At 47.5% G+C, this 25,354-nt stretch overlaps 1 protein-coding gene across 4 annotated transcripts; it reads left to right on the top strand.

Annotated features, from left to right (window-relative positions):
• The first annotated feature begins 1,195 nt into the window (after nucleotides 1-1,195).
• GDNF (glial cell derived neurotrophic factor) lies at nucleotides 1,196-25,148 on the top strand. Of its 4 annotated transcripts, none has more exons than XM_063087385.1 (3): nucleotides 1,196-1,655; nucleotides 5,890-5,988; nucleotides 24,648-25,148. In XM_063087385.1, the coding sequence occupies exons 2-3, from the start codon at nucleotides 5,916-5,918 to the stop codon at nucleotides 25,130-25,132; spliced, it is 558 nt and encodes a 185-aa protein (XP_062943455.1). In that variant the 5' UTR covers nucleotides 1,196-1,655; nucleotides 5,890-5,915; the 3' UTR covers nucleotides 25,133-25,148. The 4 variants fall into 4 exon arrangements, with proteins under 4 accessions (XP_062943455.1, XP_062943454.1, XP_062943453.1 ...); XM_063087384.1 differs by having other exon boundaries at nucleotides 5,890-6,066; XM_063087383.1 differs by lacking the exon at nucleotides 1,196-1,655 and adding an exon at nucleotides 5,140-5,164.
• The last annotated feature ends 206 nt before the right edge of the window (nucleotides 25,149-25,354 follow it).

Genomic DNA, 25,354 nt, shown 5'->3' with positions numbered 1-25,354 from the left:
TATGCACAGGGTGTGTAAGGGCTTGGCCTCCTCGTGTCCTCTACAAAAGGCTCGGCTGCTTCTGATGGTGAGCTCACCAACAGAAGGAATGCCGAAAAGGTCTCACCTCTCCCATTCACAGAGCTCTGCAGTGGGGGCTGGGTCCCTGCTCGCTGGCAGCTCGGCACCCAACAGGGTGCTTGCTTAGGTTTCCCATCTGCATTTTTGAAGATCTGGATAAAAGCAGGTTTAGCCCAACCTCCCCTGACCTGTTCCTGATCAAGTGATCTTACGCCTCTGGAACTGGGATTTTGAATGTATGTGCCTACCCCATGTCTGGTATTATGTTACAACAGCATGAAAATGGAGCCTAGGACTGAGGAGCCGGCCAGCCTCAGAAGCCTTCTTCCTTGCCTGCCATGTAATACATGATATGCAAAGCCTCTGACTTCAGCCAGCAGATATTTGGAGACCGTGTTGGCCCTAGCATGGGGACTAAACTAATGTGTGTTTAGGTCAGAAAGCGAATCAGAAAAGCCACTGGAGGGCACGTCACGGAGTGAGAGCCCTATAAATTCATCCCCCCTCGCAGCGTCCCCTGGCAAACACTCGGCTTCCCTCACTGGGCCGCTGCACATCTCTCCTTCGTGGTGCCAGGAGAACTCCGGCTGGCAGCTCCTCTTCTCGCCGCTGCCTTCTGCCCTGCAGAAAAGCGAGAAGGCGAGACCCCCGAGGAGGAAGGAAGCCTTCGACAGGCGCGAGGAAAGCCCCGAGTCGCCCTCCAGCCGGCAGAGCGCCCTCCCTCCGAGCGCGGGGCCGAAGCCCGACGCGGGCGCCGCGGTCAAGTTCGGATTGCCCCTTCGGTTGGTCTGAGCGGAGCTCCGCACATTCCTCCGGATCTAGCCCGCAAGGAGAAAGCGCGAGCTCGGCGGCGTCTCCACGCGCTCAGCGCTGTCCCTGCACCCCGGGGAGGGGCGCCCGGCGTCACCCACTCGCACCCGGCGCCCCTGCCTCGAGAGCTCCGGCGCCTCCTCGCAGCGCTCCGCTCCCTCCCCCGCCGCCGCCGCCCGACCCCTCCCCTCCCCAGGCCCCCGCGCCTCCCCTCCCCCACCCCGGCCCCCCGGCCCGGGCTCTCGACGACCAGCCTGAGCTCCTGGCGCCCTCATGTCTTCACCGAACTCCCCGCGCCGGTTGACGTGGTGTCTCGTTCGGATCTCCAGGCAAGACCTCAGCTCCCGCGGCAGCATCAGACAGGCCCGTCTCGTGCTCCCAGACACCGCGCCCCGAGGAGGCGCAGAGCACGGCGGCCGCCGCTGAACCTCTTGCAGCGCCCCGGGCCGGTGCAGCCCCAGCCAAGAGCGCGGCGCGCGCAGCCGTGTCACCCCCCACCCAAGGCGGCGGCGGCTGCTCGGACTTCGGCTTCTGGAGGTGCTGGGGGACGGCGGGAGAGTTGTCGGCAGCCCTCGCGCTTCTTGCCGTGGCGGCTACGGGAACCTTGGCCGCCACCTTCTGCGCGCCCTTGCTGCCTCGCGCGACCCCAGGATTGCGAACTCTAGCCCCTGTCCAGTTGGGCGGGGCTCCGCGCTCCTGCCCTCGGCCCGGATGGGTCTCCTGGCTGGGACTCGGGGCACCTGGAGTTAATGTCCAACTGGGGGTCTGCGGAGACCGGATCCGAGGTAAGTGGGGGAGCGGGCTGGGGTGGAGGGAGCGGGTGGCGCCTGCGTCGCCAGCGGGCGCGGCTGTGCCCCAGAGCAGGCGGTGAGAGTGGAAAGTGGAAAGACTAGAGGAAGCCGAAGCTGCAGGAGGACAGAGGGAGAAGCTGAACGCAGGAGATGTTGGCCTTGAGGAGGGGCGCGCCTGGACCCCGGCATGGCAGAGAGGGGCAGTTTCCTCTCCCGATTTGGTGAGGTTTCCTCTCTCAAGTCCCCGAACGGTGCGGGGCTTGGGTCATCTTCGAACCCACCGCCGCCAGAGAGTGCCTTCTCCGGTCGTGCAGCTGTAAAGATATTACTATTGCCAACAGCATAACTTACTGTTAAGCTTGTTTTGGTCTGTTCCAAGGGAAAGAGCAGGCCTGGGGAGGGACTGCTGCAGAGATACCTAGAGCCTAAAAATAGAGGGCTCACCTCCTCCGCGTGCCGTCGTGCAAAGCTGCGTGCCTCCCCTTTTCGGAATCCGGTTGCTGGCACTTTCCTAATGCCCTCAACCTCAATTAACCATTCCCGTCGAGGTTAGGAGAGGGGCTCCCTTGGTAGTCTCCATCTCGAACAGACTCGGGGCTCCTCAAGGTCTCCGTTAGGCCATCGAGGTGATTATTTTAATGACTTCTCTTCTGCACTCTGTGCCTCCTCCCCAATAATACTCCCCACCACTACCTTCAGCCACCTCGGGACTGATTCCGCGATGGCTTGGTTTCGAGCCCCACCCGGTAATAAGAAACCCTCCTCGGGGCCGGGAATGGACCTTCGCGGGTTGCCCCCAGCCAGCCTCGTGGCGCCTCGCTAGTTTGGGCTGTGGCACAATCCGCCTGCAGAGCCGACGTGCGCGCCCCCGGGGGTTGCCCAGCCCCGAGCTCGCAACGTTTTTGCTCATTGGCGGGGGCAAACACAACCCCCCCGGCCCCTGCCGCGGTTGTGAGAGCGCGCTCGACGCTTGCTCAGTATTTTGAAAACTCAAGTATTTCAAGGAAGAGATGTTTCCAAACACACGCACGCATTCCCTCCTGCAAAGCCGCGGGGCTTCCACCCCGCCTTGGCTTCCACCAAGCCCTCACTTTCGCTGCGCCTTCTCCTGGGCGGGAAAGGTGTCGCCTTTTCAACAAGTGACAAGTGTCGGGTGTCCGGGAAGCCCGCCGCGTCCCTAGCCCACTCCCGCAAGAGATTCGGGAACTTCCGGACCTGGAACCTGCCCTCGGACCCTTTGACAGACCCCCTCTCCAGCTTGCCTGCGAGCAGTGTCCCGCATTCTTCTTCCTTCCCGTGTGTCGGGTCCCGCAGCTGGGGGGGAGGGGGGGACGGGTAAGGGGAAATAATTCCTCCATCAATCAAGGACACAAGGCAGTTAAGAAAAGCAATGGATCTTTCAGCACTCTCTGTCCCTACCCCAGAAGAAGACCCCGAGTTTATGGCAAACCCGTCGCCCCGCCCCACCGCGTTTTTCTCTCCCTGAGACCTGGATCTTGAAGGCAAAGCCCAAACAAACGTCCCAGCCTGCCAGGCACGGGAAGGTGCGGGGGCACTGACAGCGACAGCGCTCACTCTCCGCGAAGCTGTCACTGTGACACGAGGAATGGGGGAGGGTCAAAAAGCCGGTTGCCAAGAAACCAGCTCAGGTGAAGTGGGAAGAAGGAAACTAGGGAGAGAAGGAAGGGGTAGGAGCGTGAAAAGGAGGATTCCTGTGAGGACACTCACAGGTTCCCGGGCTAATTCGGACCTAGGGAGGATTGTAGAGCGAGCGGTTGCTCTCCGGTCTTACATTTAAAATGACAACGCGGCCTCCGGGCCGTGTGGGCGCTACAGGACGCGGGCGGTTTCTGGTGCCCTCTGGTGCCGGGAACTCAGAAGCTCCCCGCGGCAGGCGGCGGCTTCTGCGACACTCCTCCCGCTTTCCTGGGCGTCCTTTCCGCCCCAGGCCTGGGGACCCACCTTTGGCCCTGCCGGGGCGCATTGGTCCCGAACCCAGAGGGGAGACTAGCCTGGGTCACCTGGCCGAGCCAACCTCCAAAGGAGAATTAGGTTCCCGCGCGTGGCAGCGCGTCAAGCAATTCGTACGTGTAGCAAAAGGCCAGTGGCTGCGGGGGAAAACACGCCGGGCAGATGTAGATGTGTTTGGGGAAAGCGGCAAAGAGACAAACAAGGAATCCGCGGGGTGGGGTTCAGATGGACTCTGAGAACGACGTCCTAGGAGACCGCTGTGTGCGCCGAGTCCCCGGCCCCCCCCTCCCCGCCCAGCAAATACCGGGAGCTGAAGAGCCGCTCGGACTGGAGCCGGCCCCGGCGGCGCTCAGAGGGAAGAATGCGCCCTCCCCGTCCCTCCCGGGGAGAAGGGGGAGCTCTTTGGGGGCGCTTGCGGCACCCAGCCGAGGGCGGGGACCGGAGCCGGGAGCCTCCTCTGGAGAGGCGGGGAGTTTTCCACTGTGTCCTCTTTTGCCAGCTTCACCACACTTCTAATTGAGATCTCCACGTCCAATTTCAAAAGCCCTCGTCGGCCAAGCAGAAGGGGAGAAACCCTCTTAATGCGGAAGGGAAATCTGGTGCCTCTGTCCCTTCCTGCTGGTGGGCACTGACATTGGGAATGGCGCGTGAACCCCGTGCCTCCCTGCTTCTGCTGACCGCCAGCCATTTCGCACGCACCCGGGAGCTGGCACCAAGGGGACGGGAGGCCTCGCGTTTCCCGGTCCCGGCTGCCAAAGCGCCTCTCCGCGCTTATTTTGCACGGCCTGCTGCAGTTTTACCCAGAGCCATTGCTTTGGGTTTGCAAACCAGCCGGCGCGGTCTGAAGCGCTTGGTGCTGCAGGTCGCTCGGAGTTCCTAGTCCCTACACATTCCCCGAGCCCAGCAGCTGCATAGCAAACAGACGCCCAAGGGATGGAAAATGCATTCGTCCCCGCAGCCGTGGGAGGTAGCGGGCGAATTGAACGCTTCTCCGGGTGGCCTGCACCGGGAGCCGGGACGGGCATCAATCTCGTAGTTTCCGCGTGAGAATTCTCTGCAGTCACTAAGTTCTCTGGAGAGTGGAACACTGGAATTAGGAGGGGACCGGGTAACACCGAACGCTGAGGAGCCTCGGTCTCTCCCCACTCCCTAATTGAGTGGGACTTGGCCCTGGGTTGACAGTGCCTTTTCCTCGCCCACCTCCGACTGCGCGACCTCCTTTCTCGGGGTGTGAGGCCTGAGAAGCCAAATGGAGCCCCCTCGCTGGGAAGGGCTGAGACCCCACCCGCGCCGTCTCAAGGTCTAGGACTTCCCGTGCTCCAGCGCCCCCAAAGCGTCAGGGGCCGGGTGCAATCGTCCAGGCGTGACAGGGGCGCGGGGAGCTAGCGACTCCTCCGGGAATTAATTCCTCTGGGAAGGAATTAGGGACAGAATCTCACAAAGCTGCAAAAATAAAAGCAAAAGAGTGTTTTCAGATATACCACGAGGATTAAAATTTTCAAGACAAATGCGATCCCTGCCTGACGGCCTTGGTAAAGCATTTGTTGGGCACTTCCTTGGTGCTCCGCTGCACCTTTTCATGCGTCATTTAATGTTCGTAACCTTGAGGAGGAGCTAGTATTTTAAGCGGAGTTGATGCTTCAGGAGTTAAGTAACGTAACCCAGATACTCCCATACAGGCCACAAGCTCCAAGTTCCCTACTAACTCCAGATTCAAATAACAAAATACCTACTGAGGTGGGAAGAACGAAGTGTGGGCGGCGGGCGGGTTGAGTGGTGCCACCGCGCCTGCCCCCGCCTATCCGGGAGCAGGATCGGGACCGAGGCAGAGAGGGGTGCGCTCATTTTATCCCCAAAGAGAAAGGGTGGTCGCTTCTGGGGCCGGGGGCTGCTTCCCAGGCCCGTGGGATCTGCCGGGCGGTGAGGGCAGGTCTCTGGCTGGGGCAGAGGACGCAGCTGGGGGCTGCACTGTTGCCCCCCAGAGAATGGGGGAACGTTGTGCGCCAGGAGAGGGGACTGGACAGTAATCCCGGTGTCGTTGTGTTGGGGGGTTACCGGCGGGAGCAGCGGCCCTGCTCAAAATTCGGCCTCCTGGCGGTGGCGGAGGAAGAGAAGGGCAGCTGGGGACGGCACGCGGAGTGCGAGGTGTTCGTGGGGAGCTCCGGGGACGTGGAGCGGGCGGGGGGTGCCCGGGGAGCCGCGGGGTGCGGCGCCCAGGCCTAACGTGCACTCTGCGGTTCTCCCGCCGCCCGCGCAGGTGCCGCCGCCGGACGGGACTCTAAGATGAAGTTATGGGATGTCGTGGCTGTCTGCCTGGTGCTGCTCCACACCGCGTCCGCCTTCCCGCTGCCCGCCGGTAAGAGGCCTCCCGAGGCGCCCGCCGAAGATCGCTCCCTCGGCCGCCGCCGCGCGCCCTTCGCGCTGAGCAGTGACTGTAAGAACCGTTCCCTCCCCGCGGGGGGCCGCAGGCCACCCCCTCGCACCCCCACCCGCCGCCCGCACGCACCTCGAGCCGGCCCGCTCGGCCGGGTGGCCTCCTGACCCGCGGGCCAAGCGGCGCGGGCGCTGCGGTCCCCTCCGGGTGCGCGGCCGCCCGCGGCTGCCCCACGGCCCCGGACGCCTTGCCTGTGCCTGTCGTGACCCTGGCCGCTTTGCCCAGCAGAGGTTATCGAATTTTTATGTTGTCCCTTTAGCATCCCGATGAACAGATCTTCTCTGCACCAGCACCGCCAGAACACACGCAGTTGTCCCCTCTTCCCCGCTTCCCCCTCGTGTACACACGCCCGTTTTTACTTTCTTCCCATTTTCACTCTCTTCCAAAGCCCTTTATGTTTTGCTGTGCCTGGCTGTGTTGAATTGTGAAAACTACTGCACTTTCATCCGAAACTAAGACTGCGAGGGCAGAGGCCGGATTTTCACAAAACGAAGCCAGAGGCAGAGAAAACACAGAAGGGCGGCGATTTCCAGAACAAGCATCTGGGCAGTGTCACATCTGTTCAGAAAAGTTCCGGCTCTAGAAAGACAACTGTAAATAGTGCTGGCTGGGACTAGGGAAAAAAGCTGTAGTTAGCTCACTCCACATACGACCATGCTAACTCTGAAGAAAAGACGGGGTTATTCTTATTAGAAAATTAGTCTGCTTTTTCCCTCTTAAAAATTAACATGTTCCGGCCGACCCCGTGGCGCACTCGGGAGAGTGCGGTGCTGGGAGCGCAGCAGTGCTCCCGCCGCGGGTTCGGATCCTATATAAGGATGGCCCGTGCGATCATGGGCTGAGCGCGGTGCGGCCGGTCACAAAAATGACAAAAAAAAAAAAAAAAAAATTAACATGTTCTAGAAGCATGTCAATTAGGACATGTCATCTGTGATTTGATAAAGTTTACCCTCCACTCTTCAGAAGTTTATCTGTTGCTTAAAGTGAGGTATGCTACACTGCAAGTTCTAGGAGCTATTGGAGGGCTATGTACATAATAAAGATAGCAGTAGAAAATTGGACACAACCTCAAAATAGAGCGGTAGTAAGCTGTGTGCCGCCAGGGTATTATCCTGGCTGTTTTGTTTTGTTTTGTTTTGTTTCCTTTATCCCTAGAATTATCCCTTTAGCTATTTTGCACTTGAAACTGTGGTCATAATAACCACAGCAGAAGCCACCTGCACAAGTCAGCCATGAGTCCCCCAAATCCAGTGGCCTTGGGCTAGGAAACAACCCATGAAATGTGATGGACTTATTTTATGCTTAATTACAGCAACAAAAGCATCTTTCACAAGTCCTAAGAAAGGGAAAAAGTTCATTTTTTCATAAGGCAAATTAAGACTTTAAGAGTGATTTAGGATTAGAGAACATAGTTGATCCTTTGCAATTAAAGTAACTGTTCCAAGAGTTTCTGTCAATTAACTATATAAATCTGTCATTAAAGGCTTTCGTTTCAATCACAAATTTAGTGTATTTAAATACACTAAATAAGTTTTAAATGCCCCTATTTAGTACCATTGTTTTTTGAGCACTACCCATGAGAGCTGATTAATGGCATTTCATCGATCAGAACAGCATAGGCCAGAGGGACAGGAACACAGTGACAGATATTAGTTCTCTAACCAGTACGTTCAGGAGAGAATGACTGTGCCTGATTATGAGCTGGTTGATTCATAGAGGTTTAATTGCCATATTAGTATCCTGTCTACCCAGGCATATTTAATACTGGCTCCTGGTTCTGGTTTTCCTGCTAACTCTCTCTGTGACTTTGAACAAGTTACTTACTTACTTTAAAACTCAGTGAACAGTTTACAACTCTACAATAAAGGCCTTTTTGCTCCTAAATGCCAATGGCTATGAGATTTGTCCCTTGTCCTTCACATGCCACTCTAACCTTCCTTTGTGAAGAGACTCATAAGAAATCATGATCACAGGAATCACCTGGGCAACTTTAAAGAATGCCAATACTGGACCTCACCCCAGGAGATTCTAAATTTAATTGGTTTGGGATGTGGCCTGGGCATCTGGACTTTTAGAGGTTCTCCAAATGAGTCTAATGTGCAGCCAGGGTTGAATCACTATGGCTTGATAATACCTAAGAAAATCTGTGGTTCATATATGATACAAATAAGTCACAAAGCAAGCAAGTTAGCATTGATCCCACTGCTTGTGGGGTGGAGGAGGGAGATTACTTCCCTTCTCCAAAACTAATATTCAGTCATCCATGGACAAGATTCTGACTACTCTATTTACATTTAAACCAGCAGAACACACCCAATTCTGTTTTATCTCTGGGAAGGCCCAATAGGATACCTCTAGAATAGGATCCTAGAGGAAACTTGAATGAGAAATGTTCCCATAGAGAAACTGAGCTGCATTCTAAGCCAAATTGACTTCCTTCCAGGTATGTTCAATTCGGTAGCAAGCTGTCAGTGCAGGGAAGGCAAAATAATGACAGTGTGCAGACTTTGAACGCTCCACCAGTGTCAACACGCCCCTGTCACAGTGCTGACATTTATATCCTGCCCTGTACACGGTGCAACTGGTTAAGGCTTATGTAGAAAAACATTAAGTCACTGCATTTCATTCGAAAATAGAAAGTGCCATAAATTCTGATCCCTCTAGTTCCCTTGAAATGCTTGTAACTTAGTGATTGAGCAAAGATCTTTTGTGCCAGGTTGACAGTCATTCTGCACTTTTCTTTCTTTTTTTTTTTTAAAGATGACCGGTAAGGGGATCTTAACCCTTGACTTGGTGTTATCAGCACCACCGTCACCCAGTGAGTTAACCGGCCATCCCTATATGGGACCCGAACCCGTGGCCTTGGTGTTATCAGCACCGCACTCTCCCGAGTGAGCCACGGGGCTGGCCCCCATTCTGCACTTTTCAAAGGGGGACTGCACTGTACCTGGTCCACACACTCACCCTTGAGATCACATGTGTTCTGCTGGTTCTGATATAAATGAAACATCCAGAATTCAATTCCTGGTATTATCACAGAATGAACTAACTAAATAGAATTCATAATTAGTTAACTTGCTGGCCGAGAAGTTAGCTCTAAAGTAAATGATCCATGGCTTCCTCCTATAGCAACTTCTAATTGTCCACGCTCAAGGACTTGTGATTCTCCTATTGGAGCACCAGGACTCTTCTCTTTAGCCATCTTTGTTCATTCATTTTGCTTTTTGCCAGTTTCTTCTCCAAAGGGTGATTAGAACAGGTGTGAGGAATCTGCAAAGAGAAACTCACAGGTGTCGTAGCCTTTTAGAGCTGAAAAGAAATCCTTTCTGGTCCTGAGACCTAAAGAGGTAAAGCAACTTGTCCAAAGTACCAGAGTTCCATGATGGCAGGAGGCAGATCTTCTGAAACCAGGGCCAGAGTCTCCCCAAACCACTGAGATGCACTTTATATGGGAGAAGGAAAACACTTTATATGGGAGGAAGGTCTTCAACTGACTAAAACCACATTCCACAAGGTTGTCTGAATTAATTGATGGTTAATTCACTGTAGTCATATTTCACATCTCAACTCTAAATATATTTCACAAGTAAAAGCATAAAGCAATATGGTTTTAAAATTTTCCAATCTAAATGCATGTATTCATTCAACAAATAATTAATGTATGCTTATATATGCCAAGCACTGTCCTAGGTGCTAGGGATACCTTGGTACACCTAATAGACAAAAGTGCCTGCCCTCATGGAACATACTTCCTAGTAAATGTACATGTGTAGTACACATGAAAAACTAAACACGCAGGAACCTTGGGCTGGCAAAGTGGGCTTAATTTTTTGTGCAACTGGAAGCCAACTAGAAGAAACATTGAGCATTGTTAAATTGTAATTACAGGCAAATCCCAATTTATTGTAAGATAATGGTATTATATTCCACCAGTTTGGTAGCAGGTCACAAAATTTCCTATAGAAACATCTTTTAAATCAAGCTATCAGATTCTCAGGCTACCCCACAAAAACCTATGCAAACTATGATATAACTGAACTATAAATCACAGTATTACCAGGTGAGAGTCTCTGCCCTGGGTGCCATAACCTGCAGGAGGTTATAGAGCAAGAAATCAGGGAGATTTGAGTAGCAAAAGCTCAAGGTAACACATTCAGATCAGACTAGGGTTTGGATCCCAGCCTTGCTGCTTAACCAGCTGTTACTTAACAGCTCTTAAACCTCAGTTTCCTCATCTGTAAAATAGGGATATTATTAAACATGCCTCATGGGGTTGATGTGAGGGTTAAACGAGATATTGCTTTGTGAAGCCCGAGCTCCATAAATAGGTATCATAGTTGTTATTTGCCGCCCTCCTACTTCCAGGGGCCCCTCCCCAGGCACCCAGCGAACTCCCTCTTCTGCCACAACATCTGCCAGGATGCTGCTCTAAATGGTGGAATTTCAAGCAGCACAACACAGTACAGAGAGTGAAAGAAATGCAGGCCTTGCGGGCAGGCTATTTTGGGCCCCACAGTCAGTTGGTCAGCATGTAGGCAGGCCAGCCTTGCCTGGGATTCTGCCCCCGGGTCAGCTGCCCCTGTCCCTTCCCTAGTTTCTGAGCTGACATATTTCCTATGGAATTTTTCCCACCAGACTCCCTCTTTCATGGGGTGAGGGAGACCCTCTTCCCTCGTGGGAAGAAAGGAGCCAGAGATGTAAGTGATAAGGGTGTTGTGAGTTGGAGGCTACCTGTATTGAAATGTAGTGTTTACGTTTTAAATGATCCCAGCTGGACATTTAATTTAAAATGTTTCATAAGCCCAGTAAAAAACTTTTAGTAAACTTTCAGCCCACCATTATACAGCTGAGGAAGTTTTTAGTGCAACAGGCTGGTTAAATGTTAAGCTTTCAAATCTAATCCTATGAGGTATAGAATTCCGAATAAAGAAGCACCATCCGTGTATTGCTTCTTCTTGCTTAAGGACTGTATGAATGAACAATACCGTAGTAAAGTAACCACCTAAGCCGGAAATGGGCTCTGCCACTTGGGCAGGGCCTCGGAACCAAGAAATTGCACGTCAGACTCTTTCAGGAGGCCACTTGACATCTTAGAACAACATCTTACTCTGGCCCCAGACTGGAGACCTATTTCAAACTATTACTGTTTAGAGACATCTATTTAAGGCCTAATTTGAATTGGCCAGTCTTAGAACTTCACACTGATCCAACAGCCTGAGCAGTATGCTCAAAAGATTCTACTTTAGCTGATGTTAAAATAAAAGCTATCTGATATTTTCCCCTCCTAATGTCCCTTTGATCTTTTTTTATTTAGCACTCACATTCCAAAGCACTTTCATTTGATTAGAATACTTATTCTTTAATTAATCACTTGAGCTCAATCAAGAAGCAAGTATTCAATATTTTTTATGTACTAGGTGCTGTGCAGCATCAAAAAGGCAGAATTGTGAACTTAAATAGCTTGTGATCTAGTAAACTATAGACAGGTGGATGGGTGGATGGGGGTGCAGATTGTCGGTCAGATGGGTAAGATATGTCTATCGGGAGAGTTTACAGTAGCTGCAGTCACAGTAAGAATTCCTAGCGATGAGGTCACTGGGATTTGGAGATCATAGGAGGAAAGAATTCAGGGAAGAAGGAGGATTTGAGGTGACACTTGAGAGATGGATATTGGGGAGGGAAGAGAAAAGGAAAGGGGACATTCCAGACTAAGAAGCAGCATGGGAAAGTTTGTAACCATGATATGGGGAAGGGGTAGGTGATGGATACAGGAGGAGAACAGACCAGTCTCTAAGTCCTGGGAAGAGGTGCTGAGAAGTGGTGGGAATTTAAGATATCTAGGTAAGTGATATCCAGATGAGATACTATAAAATACAAGAAAAGAGGGTGTTTGCTCTGTTTTCTATGTCAGTGGGGCTCCTCTGGAGCAGGCAGGTGACAGCAAGTAGTATCTTGCTTCAAAGCTGTCTAGCAGCAAGTTACCTCAGTACCCAGGCTGCTCATGAGGGGAGTCTATAGCATAGGCATAGTTTTCATTTTAAAGTATTGTGCTCTCATTTTTAAAAAGCTTCTGGGCATAGGCACAATTGAATCAACCCATTAACCCTTAAGTAAGTAAATAGCCGCAAATAAAAACTTAGTATTAAAGTTAGTGGGAAAAAAGAAATGTTTTAAATATGCCTCTTGTACAGAATTAATATCCACTAGTGCCCACTTTTGCACTTGGTCATATATATATTACTTATGTTATAATCAATTGTAAAAAAAAATGTTTATGTACCTTTAAAAAACTAAAATCAGTGTTGTAGCACCTCTTAACTATCCACATGGTTAGCTTTGAATAAGGTTTATATATTATTGCGAAATCAAGTAAGTTTGAGCTCTACTAGACAGAGGAAATGCTATTATCCCCATTTTACAAGTGAAGAAATGAGACCTAGAGAGTTGGTCAGTCACAAATCTAGTAATTGGTGAAGTGGTAATTCAAACCTCAGATTGTAGTCCCAAAGCCAGTACTTTTTGGCTTAACACAGACTGTGCTCCCAAATTAGTAGATTAAGAAAACACAAACATTTGGGTTGCTGAAAGTACATTCACTAATCCTGAAACATAGATTTTCCAGGAAAATCAAATGAGCAAGCTAAGAAAAGGAGAAGCAGGAACAATTAAATTTCCTTTAGGCCCTTTTTTTGATTTCTATTTGGGCCACAGAGGGCCTAGACCAGTATTATTCATGGCTATTTCAAAGCCCAGATCAAGATGTTTAAAGGAGAGAAACATGAATTTCTCTAAGTATTCCTATAATATTGATGCTTTTTGCAATGGAGAAGGCTCCCTAACTCTTTGCAACAAAGCAAGTTTTCCTCAAGTGCCTGATAGGCAGATAGCTTTGGGGAGGCCATGTGGGAGATGCTTGTTTTCAGATCACCCCCATTCTGCCCAGAAAGAGAGGCATTCACATGGAAACCGAGTGTGACCCACAAGTGCCAGAGCAGTTGCCCCAGTGGGAGTAGGAGTTGGTTTGCATAGGCAGAGTTTGGGTCACCACTGGGAAACTAGTTAGCTCAGTAGAGGAAAAACCCACTTTTGTAGTGACTTTAATAAGATAACTGAGGTGGAAAGGCATGGTTTTAAAAGGCAGTGGTCTTTAAACTCTTTTTGCCTGGGTGAACTTGCTAATAAGAATGTCAGAAAAGTCTGGCACACTTTTAAGTTGACATCTAAAATTTCTCATCATAAGTTTAAATAATTGTACCAGATGTCATTTCCAGCCCATTCAGTAACTGTATATATGCTTTAAATGTATTTTTGGCAAAAATTTGGACCTGCAAATTTAGCTTATTCAGTTCATGGAAAACTATCAAACTAATTAGCTCAAATAAATTAGCTTTTTGGTCAGAAAAGGTCTAACTTTACTTTCCATTCAAATGCACATGTTAATATACACCCATGACAGCCATCACACTTCTGGATCCTAATTATAAGATGCATAGATGGGTGGGTAGATGGACCGACACACAGATAAAGCACCAAGGCGAGCCAGGATGAAACCTGGAGCAGCCCACTTCAGTATTTCTTGATTTATTTATTCATAGGAGATGCTCCCTCAGAAAGTGTTCATAGTACAGTGAACATCATATACCCTTCACTGAGGTTGACCTCTTTTTGCATTTTGCCACACTTTTGTTCCTGAACCATTTGAGAATTCATCTCAAATATCATAATATTAAATACTTCAGCATGTGCCACCTAAGAACAGGGCAATGTCTTACATAAGCACAATTCAGTTCTCAGTCACAGGAAATTTAACACTGATAAATACTGTTATCCATTAAATAGTCCATATTCAGATTTCCATAATTATAGCAATAATGTTCTTTATAGTTTTGGGGTTTTTTTTAATCCAGGATCAAAATTTACATTTGATTGTCTGGTCTCTTTATTCTTCTTTAATCTAGAATAATTCCAAAGCCTTTTTTTTCCCCAGTGACATTGACATTTTATATCTTGAACTGCAGTCTTTCAACTCAACTAAAAAAACTTGTAACAAATGTACTGGAAATTATTTGATTTGTAAACTCATCAATTTTACATTGACAAGCTGGGCTCTCTTGCTTACTGTTTCCCAGAATGCCCTCCAGTTTGGATTTGTCTGATTATTTCCATGATTAGATTCAGGTAAACACCCTTGGAATATACTGCGTTCATGATGCTGTATCCTCACATCAGGAGGCACCTGACATCAGTTTCTCCCAAGGAGCCATACATGCCTGAATGTCTTTATATGGCACCCAAAGGTGTTTCTCCCTGAGACAGGGCCCCACAGTAAAATAGGTGAGGTGGATGGGAAGAATACTTCTCCTGGCACGGTAGAGAGGGGATTGTAAAAGGGGACACGGGGAAGGAGACCAGCAGCAGGGGCATTCGCAGGCAGACCAGTTTTAGGACGTAGCACATGTAGAAGTTGTGGAAATGGGCACTGCTCCCTTAAAACTACCCGTAGGCTCTGCACCTTCGTGTACCCCGAGAGGGACACGTGCCTCTGCTCTAACCCATAGTGGACACAGAAATACCATGCATGGGCTGTGGAATCTGTTGATATTTGTGTGGTTAACTGTCAGGCATTTTTCTAGGAGCACAAGCTCCCAAGACAGGCCTGCTCCGTCTGCTCGCAGACCACCATGCCAGGCACTCCAGGCTCTCAACAGAGGTCTCTCCTCTATAGAATATACTAGACTAAAAAAGGAACAGTGTCTGGATTTTAGAGGGGTAAACCTGCTTTGTCTAAAGACTGTAGAGTTCATCTTTGTGCCGCTGCCCCTGTGTAAACATTGCTGAAGAGTCATCACAGACATTACAACCACGTTGACTTACTTTAGCATCATCTGTTAAATGCTTTCTGCAGGCCAGGCACTGAGCTGAACTCTTTTCTTAATTTATTCTATTAATCTCAATCTGAAGGTAAAGGTGTGACTCCCCATTTTAGAGATGGAGAAATTGAGGCTTACAGGGTTAAGCAACATAGGCAGGGTTGAGACCTAGGGTGGCCTGAGTCCAGCCCTCATGCTTGTAACCATGCCACAAGATCACCTCCTGCTGGCCCAGGACATCAGATGTAACTCTGACTGCATCAGAAAGTCAGCAAGGAGAAAATCAGGCATTGGGGCTCTGCACATGTAGTTGTAATAAAACAATACCCATGTCTGATTACCTGAAGAGTCTTTGAGATTGTGAATTCATTCACTGGGGGCTAGAAAGTCACTTCTTATATCCGACCACAGGAATCTATTAAGTGGGTTTAAATGATACAGAACATTTTTTTCATCCTCTTTATTTTCCTGTCATCTTCTCTTAGTTCCTCCTTCTCATCCAAATCCCCGAGGCCCTCAATGTTCCTTTTACCCAGTACTCAGTTGGTCCCCTGGGAAGGGCTGAGGAAGTTGAGTGCAGAATCCCAATGGGGTCCTGTGGCCTCTCAGGCTGGGGCAGGGCAGAAAAAAGCAGAAACTTTCTACCAGGTTCCTTTGGAGTCTCCCCCAACCCCCATAACTACCTGCCTCGGATAACACCTCAAAGGATTATTTTCCCTAGCGGCTTTTTTGCACTTAATTTTACTGGGTAACTTTCTCGCCTTTTCCTGTTAAGTTTTTTATAAGGGCAGTAGCAGGGCTCATGGTGTGTGCTCATTAGTGTGAGGTGTTTATTACTGACTATGGAGTGCTTTTAGCTCACACCAGGTGTACATGGATTAGCTACCAAATGGACACCCTGTTGAGTGTTTTCCTGACTTAAAAGCAGGAGAATGCACATTTTCTCACCAGGACACCATGTCGTATTATTGTAAAATTATTAGTATGGACCACGTACGTAGACATCAGAGCAGGACAATCAGAATCTGAGTAACAAAAGGAAGATACTGTCTGTCTCTCCTTGAGTGGAGTTTTCTGGCTATTTGTATTCATCAAGTAATTTCCAAGTACATTGATTACAAGTTTTCATAGTTGAGTTGTAAGATAACAGTGCAAGATATAGTATAACTAGTATGTGTGTGTAATGTCAGCCAAAGTGGGTAAAGAGGGTAAATAAAATGGCATCTTAGGGGGCAAAGTGGCTTTTAAAAGTATACCCAAGCTCCTTTTTCTATATTCTAAATTGTCTTGCATTCTGGTTGGTCTTTTTCTTCTGCCTTGAGAGAATCCAGAAATGCTTTTTTAAAACAACAAAACAGTGGTGTTTTTACAACCCAAATACTTTTCAAATAAACTGATGTCATGCCTTATTGTCAACAAAGCACTGGTCATGGAGAAAATGCACTGGTAGCTCTGGACATGGTCACAGTGACTTAGTAAATTACCTCGGCTAGTGATTTTTTTAAGGAAAATAGATGTTGTGGACCCCTCTTGAAATTAACCCAAGAGTAGCCTATGAGCAGGACCGTTTATCTAATGCTAGGTAAATTCCATGTCCAAAATAGGAAAGCCGGATGGCCCTTACATAATATAAGATGCATCAGCATTTAGTGCTCAGTGACCTACGGGCTTTTTTTTTTTTTTTCTTAATTCAAATAAGTGGCAAAATCATCACTTATAAATAGTAGCAGATGACAAAACTCTACATAATTTTTAAGAGAACTGGAACATTCTCATGGACTCACACTGCACATTTCAGAGGTCCTTGAAGGTCACCTAAGAACAAGGGTTGACAACCCCTAGATCACCTTCAGGGACAAGCTGTGAGGCTCTCATGATCCATTTGTACCCGTTGCACTGGGCGATTCTAGGCTTGGAGTCATGAGCTGGGTATGACATAAGCATACTTGAAGCAGCAAAAACAAAAATGAATGAAATAGAGATTTTAAGAAAATGGCAAGTTTAGCATTTAGCTTTTGGGTGCTGGAGACTGAAGAATTACAGCATGTTGACATGGTATGTCCCTTCGGAGATTGTTGGGTCCTCTTCTATTTTTACAGATGGAAACTGAGGCTGAAGAATGCCTCACACTAGAATCGGGTGTTTTCAGACACACATTCAGGGTCTCTTCTACACATCTTGCACCTCTCTTAAATAGGGCCCAGGAAGAGGGCCTGATTTGAGAAAGGATTAGTGATGTAGCAGAGGTGTTGGGCCAAGAGGTAAACTGAAGAGGTTGACACTGCTGGCTTCTAAAATACCTCCTGCAGGGTTTCCTGGGCGCTTGATGGTGGCGGCTGAACTGAATCCCACTGGGGCATCAGCTGGAGGTGGTCTTCTCCCTGACAGAGGTGACCGAAAACCAACCACCGGCAGCTCTTTCTGCCAGAACTGAGACTGTCCTCGTCGTAGGACTTTAGAGCTGGGGAGGGCCCCAGAAAGCATCAAGTTGACCTCAGAAGAGTTAAGTGACCAGCCCAAGGTCACGCGGCTGGTCACGCACTGCCTCACGACTGGAATCTGTGCTCTGTCCTCTCCAGCTCTGCACCAAGACGCTCCTCATTTGGTGCCAGAGTTTAAGGCGCTTCCGGAGACGGGGCCGCTCTGTCTGAATCTGCTGCCGCCGCTGGCTGCTAGTTTTCCGGATTTAACTGGGAAATTGCCAGATCTGCCTTAGAGTGGTATGCAAGAATCAAGCCATGGGAGATGCCCCTGGATGGCATGGCTTTTTCCTTTTCCAAACCAATCTACTGTATTCTGTGGCCCGCAGCAGCCTAACTGTGGGATCTACTTAATGGACCTAAGTTCATACTGAATTTTTCAGCTGAAAGTGTATTTCTCTCTTCCTGTTCTGAATTTGGTAAACGAGTGCAGGTGAAACCAGCATATCTTGCTCTTGTTTCAGAGTAAATTACCGTATGCCTCAATACTTGAAAAGCTGCATGGTAGTAGAATGTTTACTTACAAACAAAAAGGCAGAATGCAGCCCTAGAACAGACTGGAAGCTTTGAAACCAAACCAACTGAGTCCACATTTACTAGCCATGTGGTCTTGAGCAAATATTTGCCTTCTCTGAGGCTCAGCTTTCCCATTTGTAAAAGGGAGATAATATTTTATCCCTACCTTAGCCTGGCAGGGATGTTGTCAAGTATATGGTTAATGTTGTGTAAAGCAGACATCCATTCCGCCTTCATATCTGTAATATTTCTAAGCACTTCAAGGAAGCTGTTATTTAAGGTATAGCCTGATGAAATTTTGTAACATGAGGAATTTTAAAGGTGAGACTCAGCTATATACTTCTTATAATAATTTAACATTAGTGAAAGAAAATTATGTTTGTATGTATTGAAAGGTAAAAATAACTTACTCTAAAAAGAAAATGACATTAGTTGAGTTTCCTTGGGGAGTTGCATCAATCCTAGGCTGATCTTTTCACATAAACATGTATGAATGTGTATGTGTGTGTGTAGACACATGCATGTGTGTTTATGTATGTATATAGAAAGAGAACTTCTATTTTTCAGATACTTGGCCTACAAAGCAATTTGTACTTTACCTACAGTATAGGTAGGCAAAGAATACCAGATTAAATGTTTCCCACCCCCAGGGGTTTTCCACCTTCGTCCTGTCTGCAGGCAGCCTTTCATGGGAGGCTGGACACATCAGGATCGCTGCCAAGCACCTCAGCAGCCCCAGGCATGGCATCCTGTGGCCTCACACCCAGCATCTAGCTCCATCCCAGAACTGGGCACCACCTGAGTGAGGGCATCTGGGCGCTGGTTTCAGACATGCCTTTCACCTGTGTGGCCTTGGCTTGGGCAGCAGCTCAACCTTCTGACCTCAGCATATTAGCTCTGGCCCTTCCGGGACACAGTGAGGTAGAGAGGCTGGTTCCCCCAGAGCAAGAAACACCCGGGCTTTGTCTCTGGGGCCCCTGCACCACTGAGGCTGGAGCAAGCAGATCTCGAGCCTGGCCTAGAAGATCTCTCCTCCCAGAGAGGGGCACAATGGGTACTAGGGTCAGGCCCCCTCTTCTCCGGAACCCTCAGAGCCTCATAGAATGTCCCTCCATCCTCGGAGCCCACTTCCACTCTGGGTGAGGAGCTATGTCCTCACCACTTTGTGGACGACCCATGCTGCCTCCCTCTCAGGCCCACAGGTTGAAGACAGGCCAAAGGCCAGCTTAGACTCCCAGCGTGTTCATGGTGAGGGGACAGCCCAGCTATGTATGAAAGTGACCCTTTGATTAAAATATGGTTAACCTTCACTGCTTTTAAGAGGAATCTGACATTTTAGGAGAATACTTTGTCCACTGATACCAACTTAACCAAGATAACCTTTTGAATTATGTACTTTTTAGTTAAATTACTATAGGGAATACACTAAGCCTTCCTCATTGTTCCTATAAAAACCCAATTAGCTTTACAAAATAGTCACTACTTTTTTCCTGAGGTGACCTGACTATTTTTCCCCCTTAATTAAGAGAAGCAAAGTCTTTGTAGTGGATGGTTTCTTCCCAGAGTCATGCACCAGTACAAGGTTTCGTTTGTTTAAATAGCACTGTTTATACAAAGGATACATCAAAGTTAAAATATTTTAAATACAATAATGCCAGAATACTTGGTTGCACTCTGAAGGATGACTTCAATGCATTTGAGCATTCTGAGTTTTCAAAAATTTTAGCTTTTTGATAGACGTGTTCTCCAAGATATGTCCTCCAAGTGGGCCTGGGAAATGAGCAAGTATTTGACCTATTTTTTTTTTAATAATGTTCCTCTTTTGTGGTTTGCAAGTATTTTGTTATCAAACTTAATATTAATGGGGATCATTTGCATATATGACATCCTACCAAGCCCTTTGTAGGATGACGAAGAAAGTGATATGCCATTAAGTCTTAATTTAGGGAACTAATACAAAGTCAAACCCCTTTTCTTTCCCCTCAGCTCAGTGCAATGCTGGGAGATTGAGGCAGTCGTGAGCTTGTCAGTGCGTGGAGGGGAGTTTGTTGCCTGGGCTGGATGAGTGGCTTCTGCAGAATTCTGAAGGACAGGCTCAGTGAGGCTTGCCCAGCACCCCTCTGCTCAGGTGTCTGTCTCCCATTGCCTTCCAGCTGCCTCTCCCACAAATGAACTCAATCAGCATCAAAAGGACTGGAATTAAGAATAGTTGGAAGAGACAACCTATTTGCTCTGTGGTTTGGAAAAAAAAAAAATGTTGCCCTTTCCTGGTTTCCAGAATCCATATCCATATGAAACTATCAGCGTAAATATTTGTTGTTTGTTCTATTTTTTAAGAACGTGAAGGAAAAAAAAAAAAAGCCCCAGCTCAATAAGAGTTACCTATAGCCTGAACTTGGGGCTTAAATAATATTTCCATATTAGCAACAAGGTATGAAGATTTTTCCATCAAAGGGAGTTCTCATTAGCTACACCCTTCAGTTTGACACATCGAACATTTATCAAGTGTTTCCCAGGTGCCAGGAAGCTTTTTTTTTTTTTTTTAAATAGACTTTATTTTTAGGGCAGTTTTAGGTTCACCGCAAATTTGAGAAGCGGGTACGCAGATCCCCATATACCCCTGCCCCCCACAGGAGCATGGCCTCCCCCATTAGCGACATCCCCCACCAGAGGGAGTGGTGTGTTTGTTACAGTTGAGGAATCTACACTGACACATCATAGTCACCCAAAGTCTGTAGTTTGCATTGGGGTTCACTCTCAGTGATGTGCATGCTAAGGGTTTGGACAAATGTATGCTGACGTGTGTCCACCGTTAACCAGGAAGCCTTTTAACTCAAGGTTAGTGATCTGTTCATCACACCTCCCAAAATCCTAAGAAGTTTGTGCACTCACACTGCCACACCGGTCCCCCTGAGAAGGCCAAGTAGCATTTAAAATAAGGAAAAGGGGACTCAATTTTCTCATAATGAAGTATAAGCATGTTCCAAATGTTGCAATATTTGTCCTATGCAATATTTGGACTACTTACATTAGAAATTGATTCACTCTTTACTGCAATTCAAATTTAACTGAGCATTCTGAATTTTATCTAGTAAACATGACGAAGCCATGCAGTCAGTATGTCTTAAAAAGGAGGGAAAAAATTTTTCAAGAACTTCAAAAGTATCAGGGAGCTACATAAGAATACTATAAATGCTGACTCAAATCATTATTATAACTCTAGTAATATAAAATTATAAATTTAATATTATTACAAATATATAAATTTTATATACTTAAATTTTATATATAAATTTTATATTGCATAATATAAAATTATGCAATTTGTATAAATTAATGAGTCTCTAAACCAGTATAAGTTGACCTGTTGTAACTCGAATGTTTTCTCATTATCTTATTTTAAAATTTTAGTAATGTTTCAGCCTCCTTTCTGATTAATCTTCTGTTGAATGTTAATCGATTTTAACTTTCTGTGTTCCCAGGTTCCTAAGTTAATGATCTGTTCAGGAATTCTTGAATAGAGCTGGGGACACCATGGTGTGAGTTCTTTTATAAAACAAAGAGTCTCTTCTTTGGAATTTGAAGACTCTTTTGTATTTTGATTAATCATCCCAATATATCCTGTTTTATAAGTTCAGATTTCTATACAAGCATGGTTTTTAAACTGGACACACCTGTATTTATTTCCTCTTATAATAGCTGATTATTGAAAGAAATCACAAATAGCGGAAGCAGCTCATTTTTTAAAATAAGTAGTTTGTTTCTTTAAATTAGAGTGATCTAAAATTTGTTTTTAAATTTTAAAAGTAAAACTTCCTAAAGGAAGTCTGGTTAGAAAGCAGTTCAAAGGAAATGACAGGACTGCTCTCCTGCTCACCCAGTCCCCGGGGGGCACAGGCCCTTTGGGAGACCCAGAATGAGATGGGCATCGAGGGCCAAGGCTTTACAGCTGCAGGAAGCCAGAGAGGGAAAGTCAGTGTGGAGATGATTCTGCAGCTCTCAGGTGGCAATGACCGTGTCATTCAAGGCAGAATAGCTTTCCTGTGCGATGTGGGCTGTTTATTTTGGAGCCTTTCATTTCCTAAGGATGCAGTTAGCTGAACTCCCGGTGTTCCCTTGAAAAATGAAGAACTCTATTTCCACCTCTTAAAGTAATCTGATTCATTCAACAAACAGTTTGGGGGGGCCTCCAGGGACCAGGCCCTATTCTAAGCACTCGTGCTCCATCAGCAAACAAGTTTCTGCCTCTTGGCCTTGGCATTCTGTCAGAGAAGCCAAGTAACAAACATAAGAAATAAGGTAGATAGAGTGTAGTAAGTATTATGGTGCGGGGAGCAGGGTAGGGGGACCTGAAGTAGGGGTTGGGGAGGGATTGTGCATTAAACAGGGAGGTCAGGGTGGGACTTGTTGACAGTGACGTTTGAGCAGACTTGAAGGAGATGCGGGAGTGGCCACGCATCCTCTGGAGCAACAGCGGTCCAGGCAGAGAGGGAACAGCCAGCACAAAGGCCCCGAGTCCCCGGTTGTGTTTGAGCTGTGGTTCGCAATCCTGGATGATTTTGCCTGCAGGGGACATTCGGCAATGTCTAGAGCCACTTTAGTTTGTCATGATTAGGATGCTACGGGCATCTCCTGGGTAGAGGCCAGGGTTACAACTAAACATCCACAATGCACAGGACAGCCTCCCACGGCAAAGAACGACAGCACAAAATGTCGACAGCACAAAATGTCGACAGCACAAAATGTCAGCAGCACTGAGGCCGAGAAGCTCTGTGTTTGAGGAACAGTAAGGAAGCAAGGACAGCGGGAGGGGAGGGAGGAAGCGGAGAAGCAGGAGATGAGGTCAGAGGCTACAAAGCCTGGAGGCAAAGGGGGTGGCCAGGTCAGGCAGGGCCTTTAGGCCAGTGTGGACTTTGGTTTTTATTCCAAGAGAAATGGAGAGCCGTTGGAGGGTTTTGAGCAGAGGAGGATATGTCTGTGTTAACGTTTTAAGAGTATCCCTCTGGCTGCTGGGTGGGAAATAGATTGAAGTGGATAAGGGTGGAAATGAGGGCTGTTGCAGTTACCAAAGCAAGAGATGACGGGGCTTTGGCCAGGGCAGAAGCAGCTATGTGACTTCTGTGCAGCCGAACCATCCAGGGCTCAATTTCAGGTATCAAGCAACCAGGGGTTCTAGGGATTTCAATCCCCACTCTTTTCATTATTATATATTATATATGTATGTGTGTATATGCATGTACGTGTGCACGCACACACACACGGTTAAGTCACCCTAGCTAGATTTTCTGTTACACAATAGGATACCTGATCTGTTTTAACAATTAAACAGGTTAAGTTTATCACAAAACAATTTGAGGTAGATTAGATACAATGTAATCTTTCTATGCTTTAACTTAGCCTCAGGAAAAAACATTTATTCTTGCTAACAGCTCCTTTGAGGTATATTTTTCTAAGCCACATATAAACCTAAACATACTAAATTAACTGAAAATGGAATGAGGGGAGCATAAAGGGCCTAGTACCTATACATAGAGTTTGAATTGCTTTCCTCTTTTAGAAATTTATTAAATTGTTCCAATAGTTACTTTTCTCTTATTCAGTCTGCCAAAGCAAATGCTGGAATATGGCAGGAAAACTCCAGGGGATTGTTCATTCATACTTTACCCCAAGGTGTCCGAAAGCTTAGTATCCCCTCATTGATCCTCCATGCGCTCTCCCTGAAGTGGATGTCCCTTGTCCTCACAGCCAGACAGTGGGAGCCACGGGACAGCCTGCTGCAGAGGCTGGGCCCACCCCTGGGGTCAGGGCTGTATCTATCCACAAGCAGCATCTCATTTCGTTAATTGCTATGACACATGTAAATTCCATGGTACAGCACCACCATACTTTTTTGTTAAAGGCATGCTGTTTAGAGGAAGTGGTAAATTAGTCTCTTTTTTAAGGGAAATATAAGCTGTTTTTTCATTCCCTAATGATTTGTCAGGAAGGTTTTACATGCAGTTGAGTTCCTGAGCTCTTCCCTTGTTCTATCTGAATGGTTCTTAACCTGCTCAGCCATCATAGGAAGTGTACATTTCAGGGAAGAGCACCGGATACTCCAGATGAAAGTCACAATGTGGGAAGACTTCACCTTTTTTCACTCTCTAAGACAGGGGTCCTCAAAGTTTGGTCCATGGATCATTGACATCAGAATTTCTTGGCATCAGGGTCTTGTTAAAAATGCAGATTCCTTGGCCCCTCCCCAGACCAAGCGAGTCAGGGTCTCCCAGGCTAGGGCCAGGAATCTGCATTTCAGTGAGCATCCGGGGTCTTTTCCTGCACGGTCACGTTTGAGAACCACTACTCTAGGTTATGTGACTAGGAGAGAAAAACAGCCTTAGAGAACCAGCCTCTCACAGCAATCTCTCTATCAACCTGCTAAAAATGAAGGATGTTATTCAAATGAAAAATAGACTTCTAAGGGTTTGTTTACTACGAGGAAGTGTGTCACTGGCCACATTAGTCTCCTCTTTCAACTAAATAATTTTTCTTCTGTGAAGTGTTGGAGGGTGCATCTTAGCCTCTGTTCTTGAGGGATTGCAGTGGTCACTTAACCAGCTGATGGTTTTGCTCTGGGTCCAATTCTGGCTGACTTTAGAGGGCACTTTGATTCAGAAGACTGCTTGAAATGGTCGTTGTTGTCTCATGTGACATTTTCTGTTTTCTTGTTGAACAGCAAATATGCCAGAGGACTACCCTGATCAGTTTGATGATGTCATGGATTTTATTCAAGCCACCATTAAAAGACTGAAAAGGTCGCCAGATAAACAAATGGCAGTGCTTCCTAGAAGAGAGCGGAATCGGCAGGCCGCAGCTGCCCACCCGGAGAATTCCAGAGGAAAAGGTCGGAGAGGCCAGCGGGGCAAGAACCGGGGTTGTGTCTTAACTGCTGTACATTTAAATGTCACTGACTTGGGTTTGGGCTATGAAACCAAGGAGGAACTGATCTTTAGGTACTGCAGTGGTTCTTGCGATGCAGCTGAGACAATGTATGACAAAATATTAAAAAACTTATCTAGAAATAGAAGGCTGGCAAGTGACAAAGTAGGGCGGGCATGTTGCAGACCCATCGCCTTCGATGACGACCTGTCATTTTTAGACGATAACCTGGTTTACCATATTCTAAGAAAGCATTCCGCTAAAAGGTGTGGATGTATCTGACTCCGGCTCCAGAGACTGCTGTGTATTGCATTCCTGCTACAGTGCAAAGAAAGGGACCAAGGTTCCCAGGAAATGTTTGCCCAGATGGAAGATGAGGACCAAGGAGGCAGAGGCAGAGGAGGAGGAGGTGGAGGAGGAAGGCAGCCGTCGTGGGAGCCTGGTGGAGGGAGATCCAGCTACAGAGAACTGGACAAGACAGAGAAAACAGCCGACTGGATCCTC

This window comes from Cynocephalus volans, chromosome 2 (assembly GCF_027409185.1).
Source record: "Cynocephalus volans isolate mCynVol1 chromosome 2, mCynVol1.pri, whole genome shotgun sequence".
NCBI classification, from domain to species: Eukaryota; Metazoa; Chordata; class Mammalia; order Dermoptera; family Cynocephalidae; genus Cynocephalus; species Cynocephalus volans.
The sequence above is the reverse complement of the archived record's forward strand: the minus strand, read 5'-3'. Positions and strand labels throughout refer to the sequence as shown.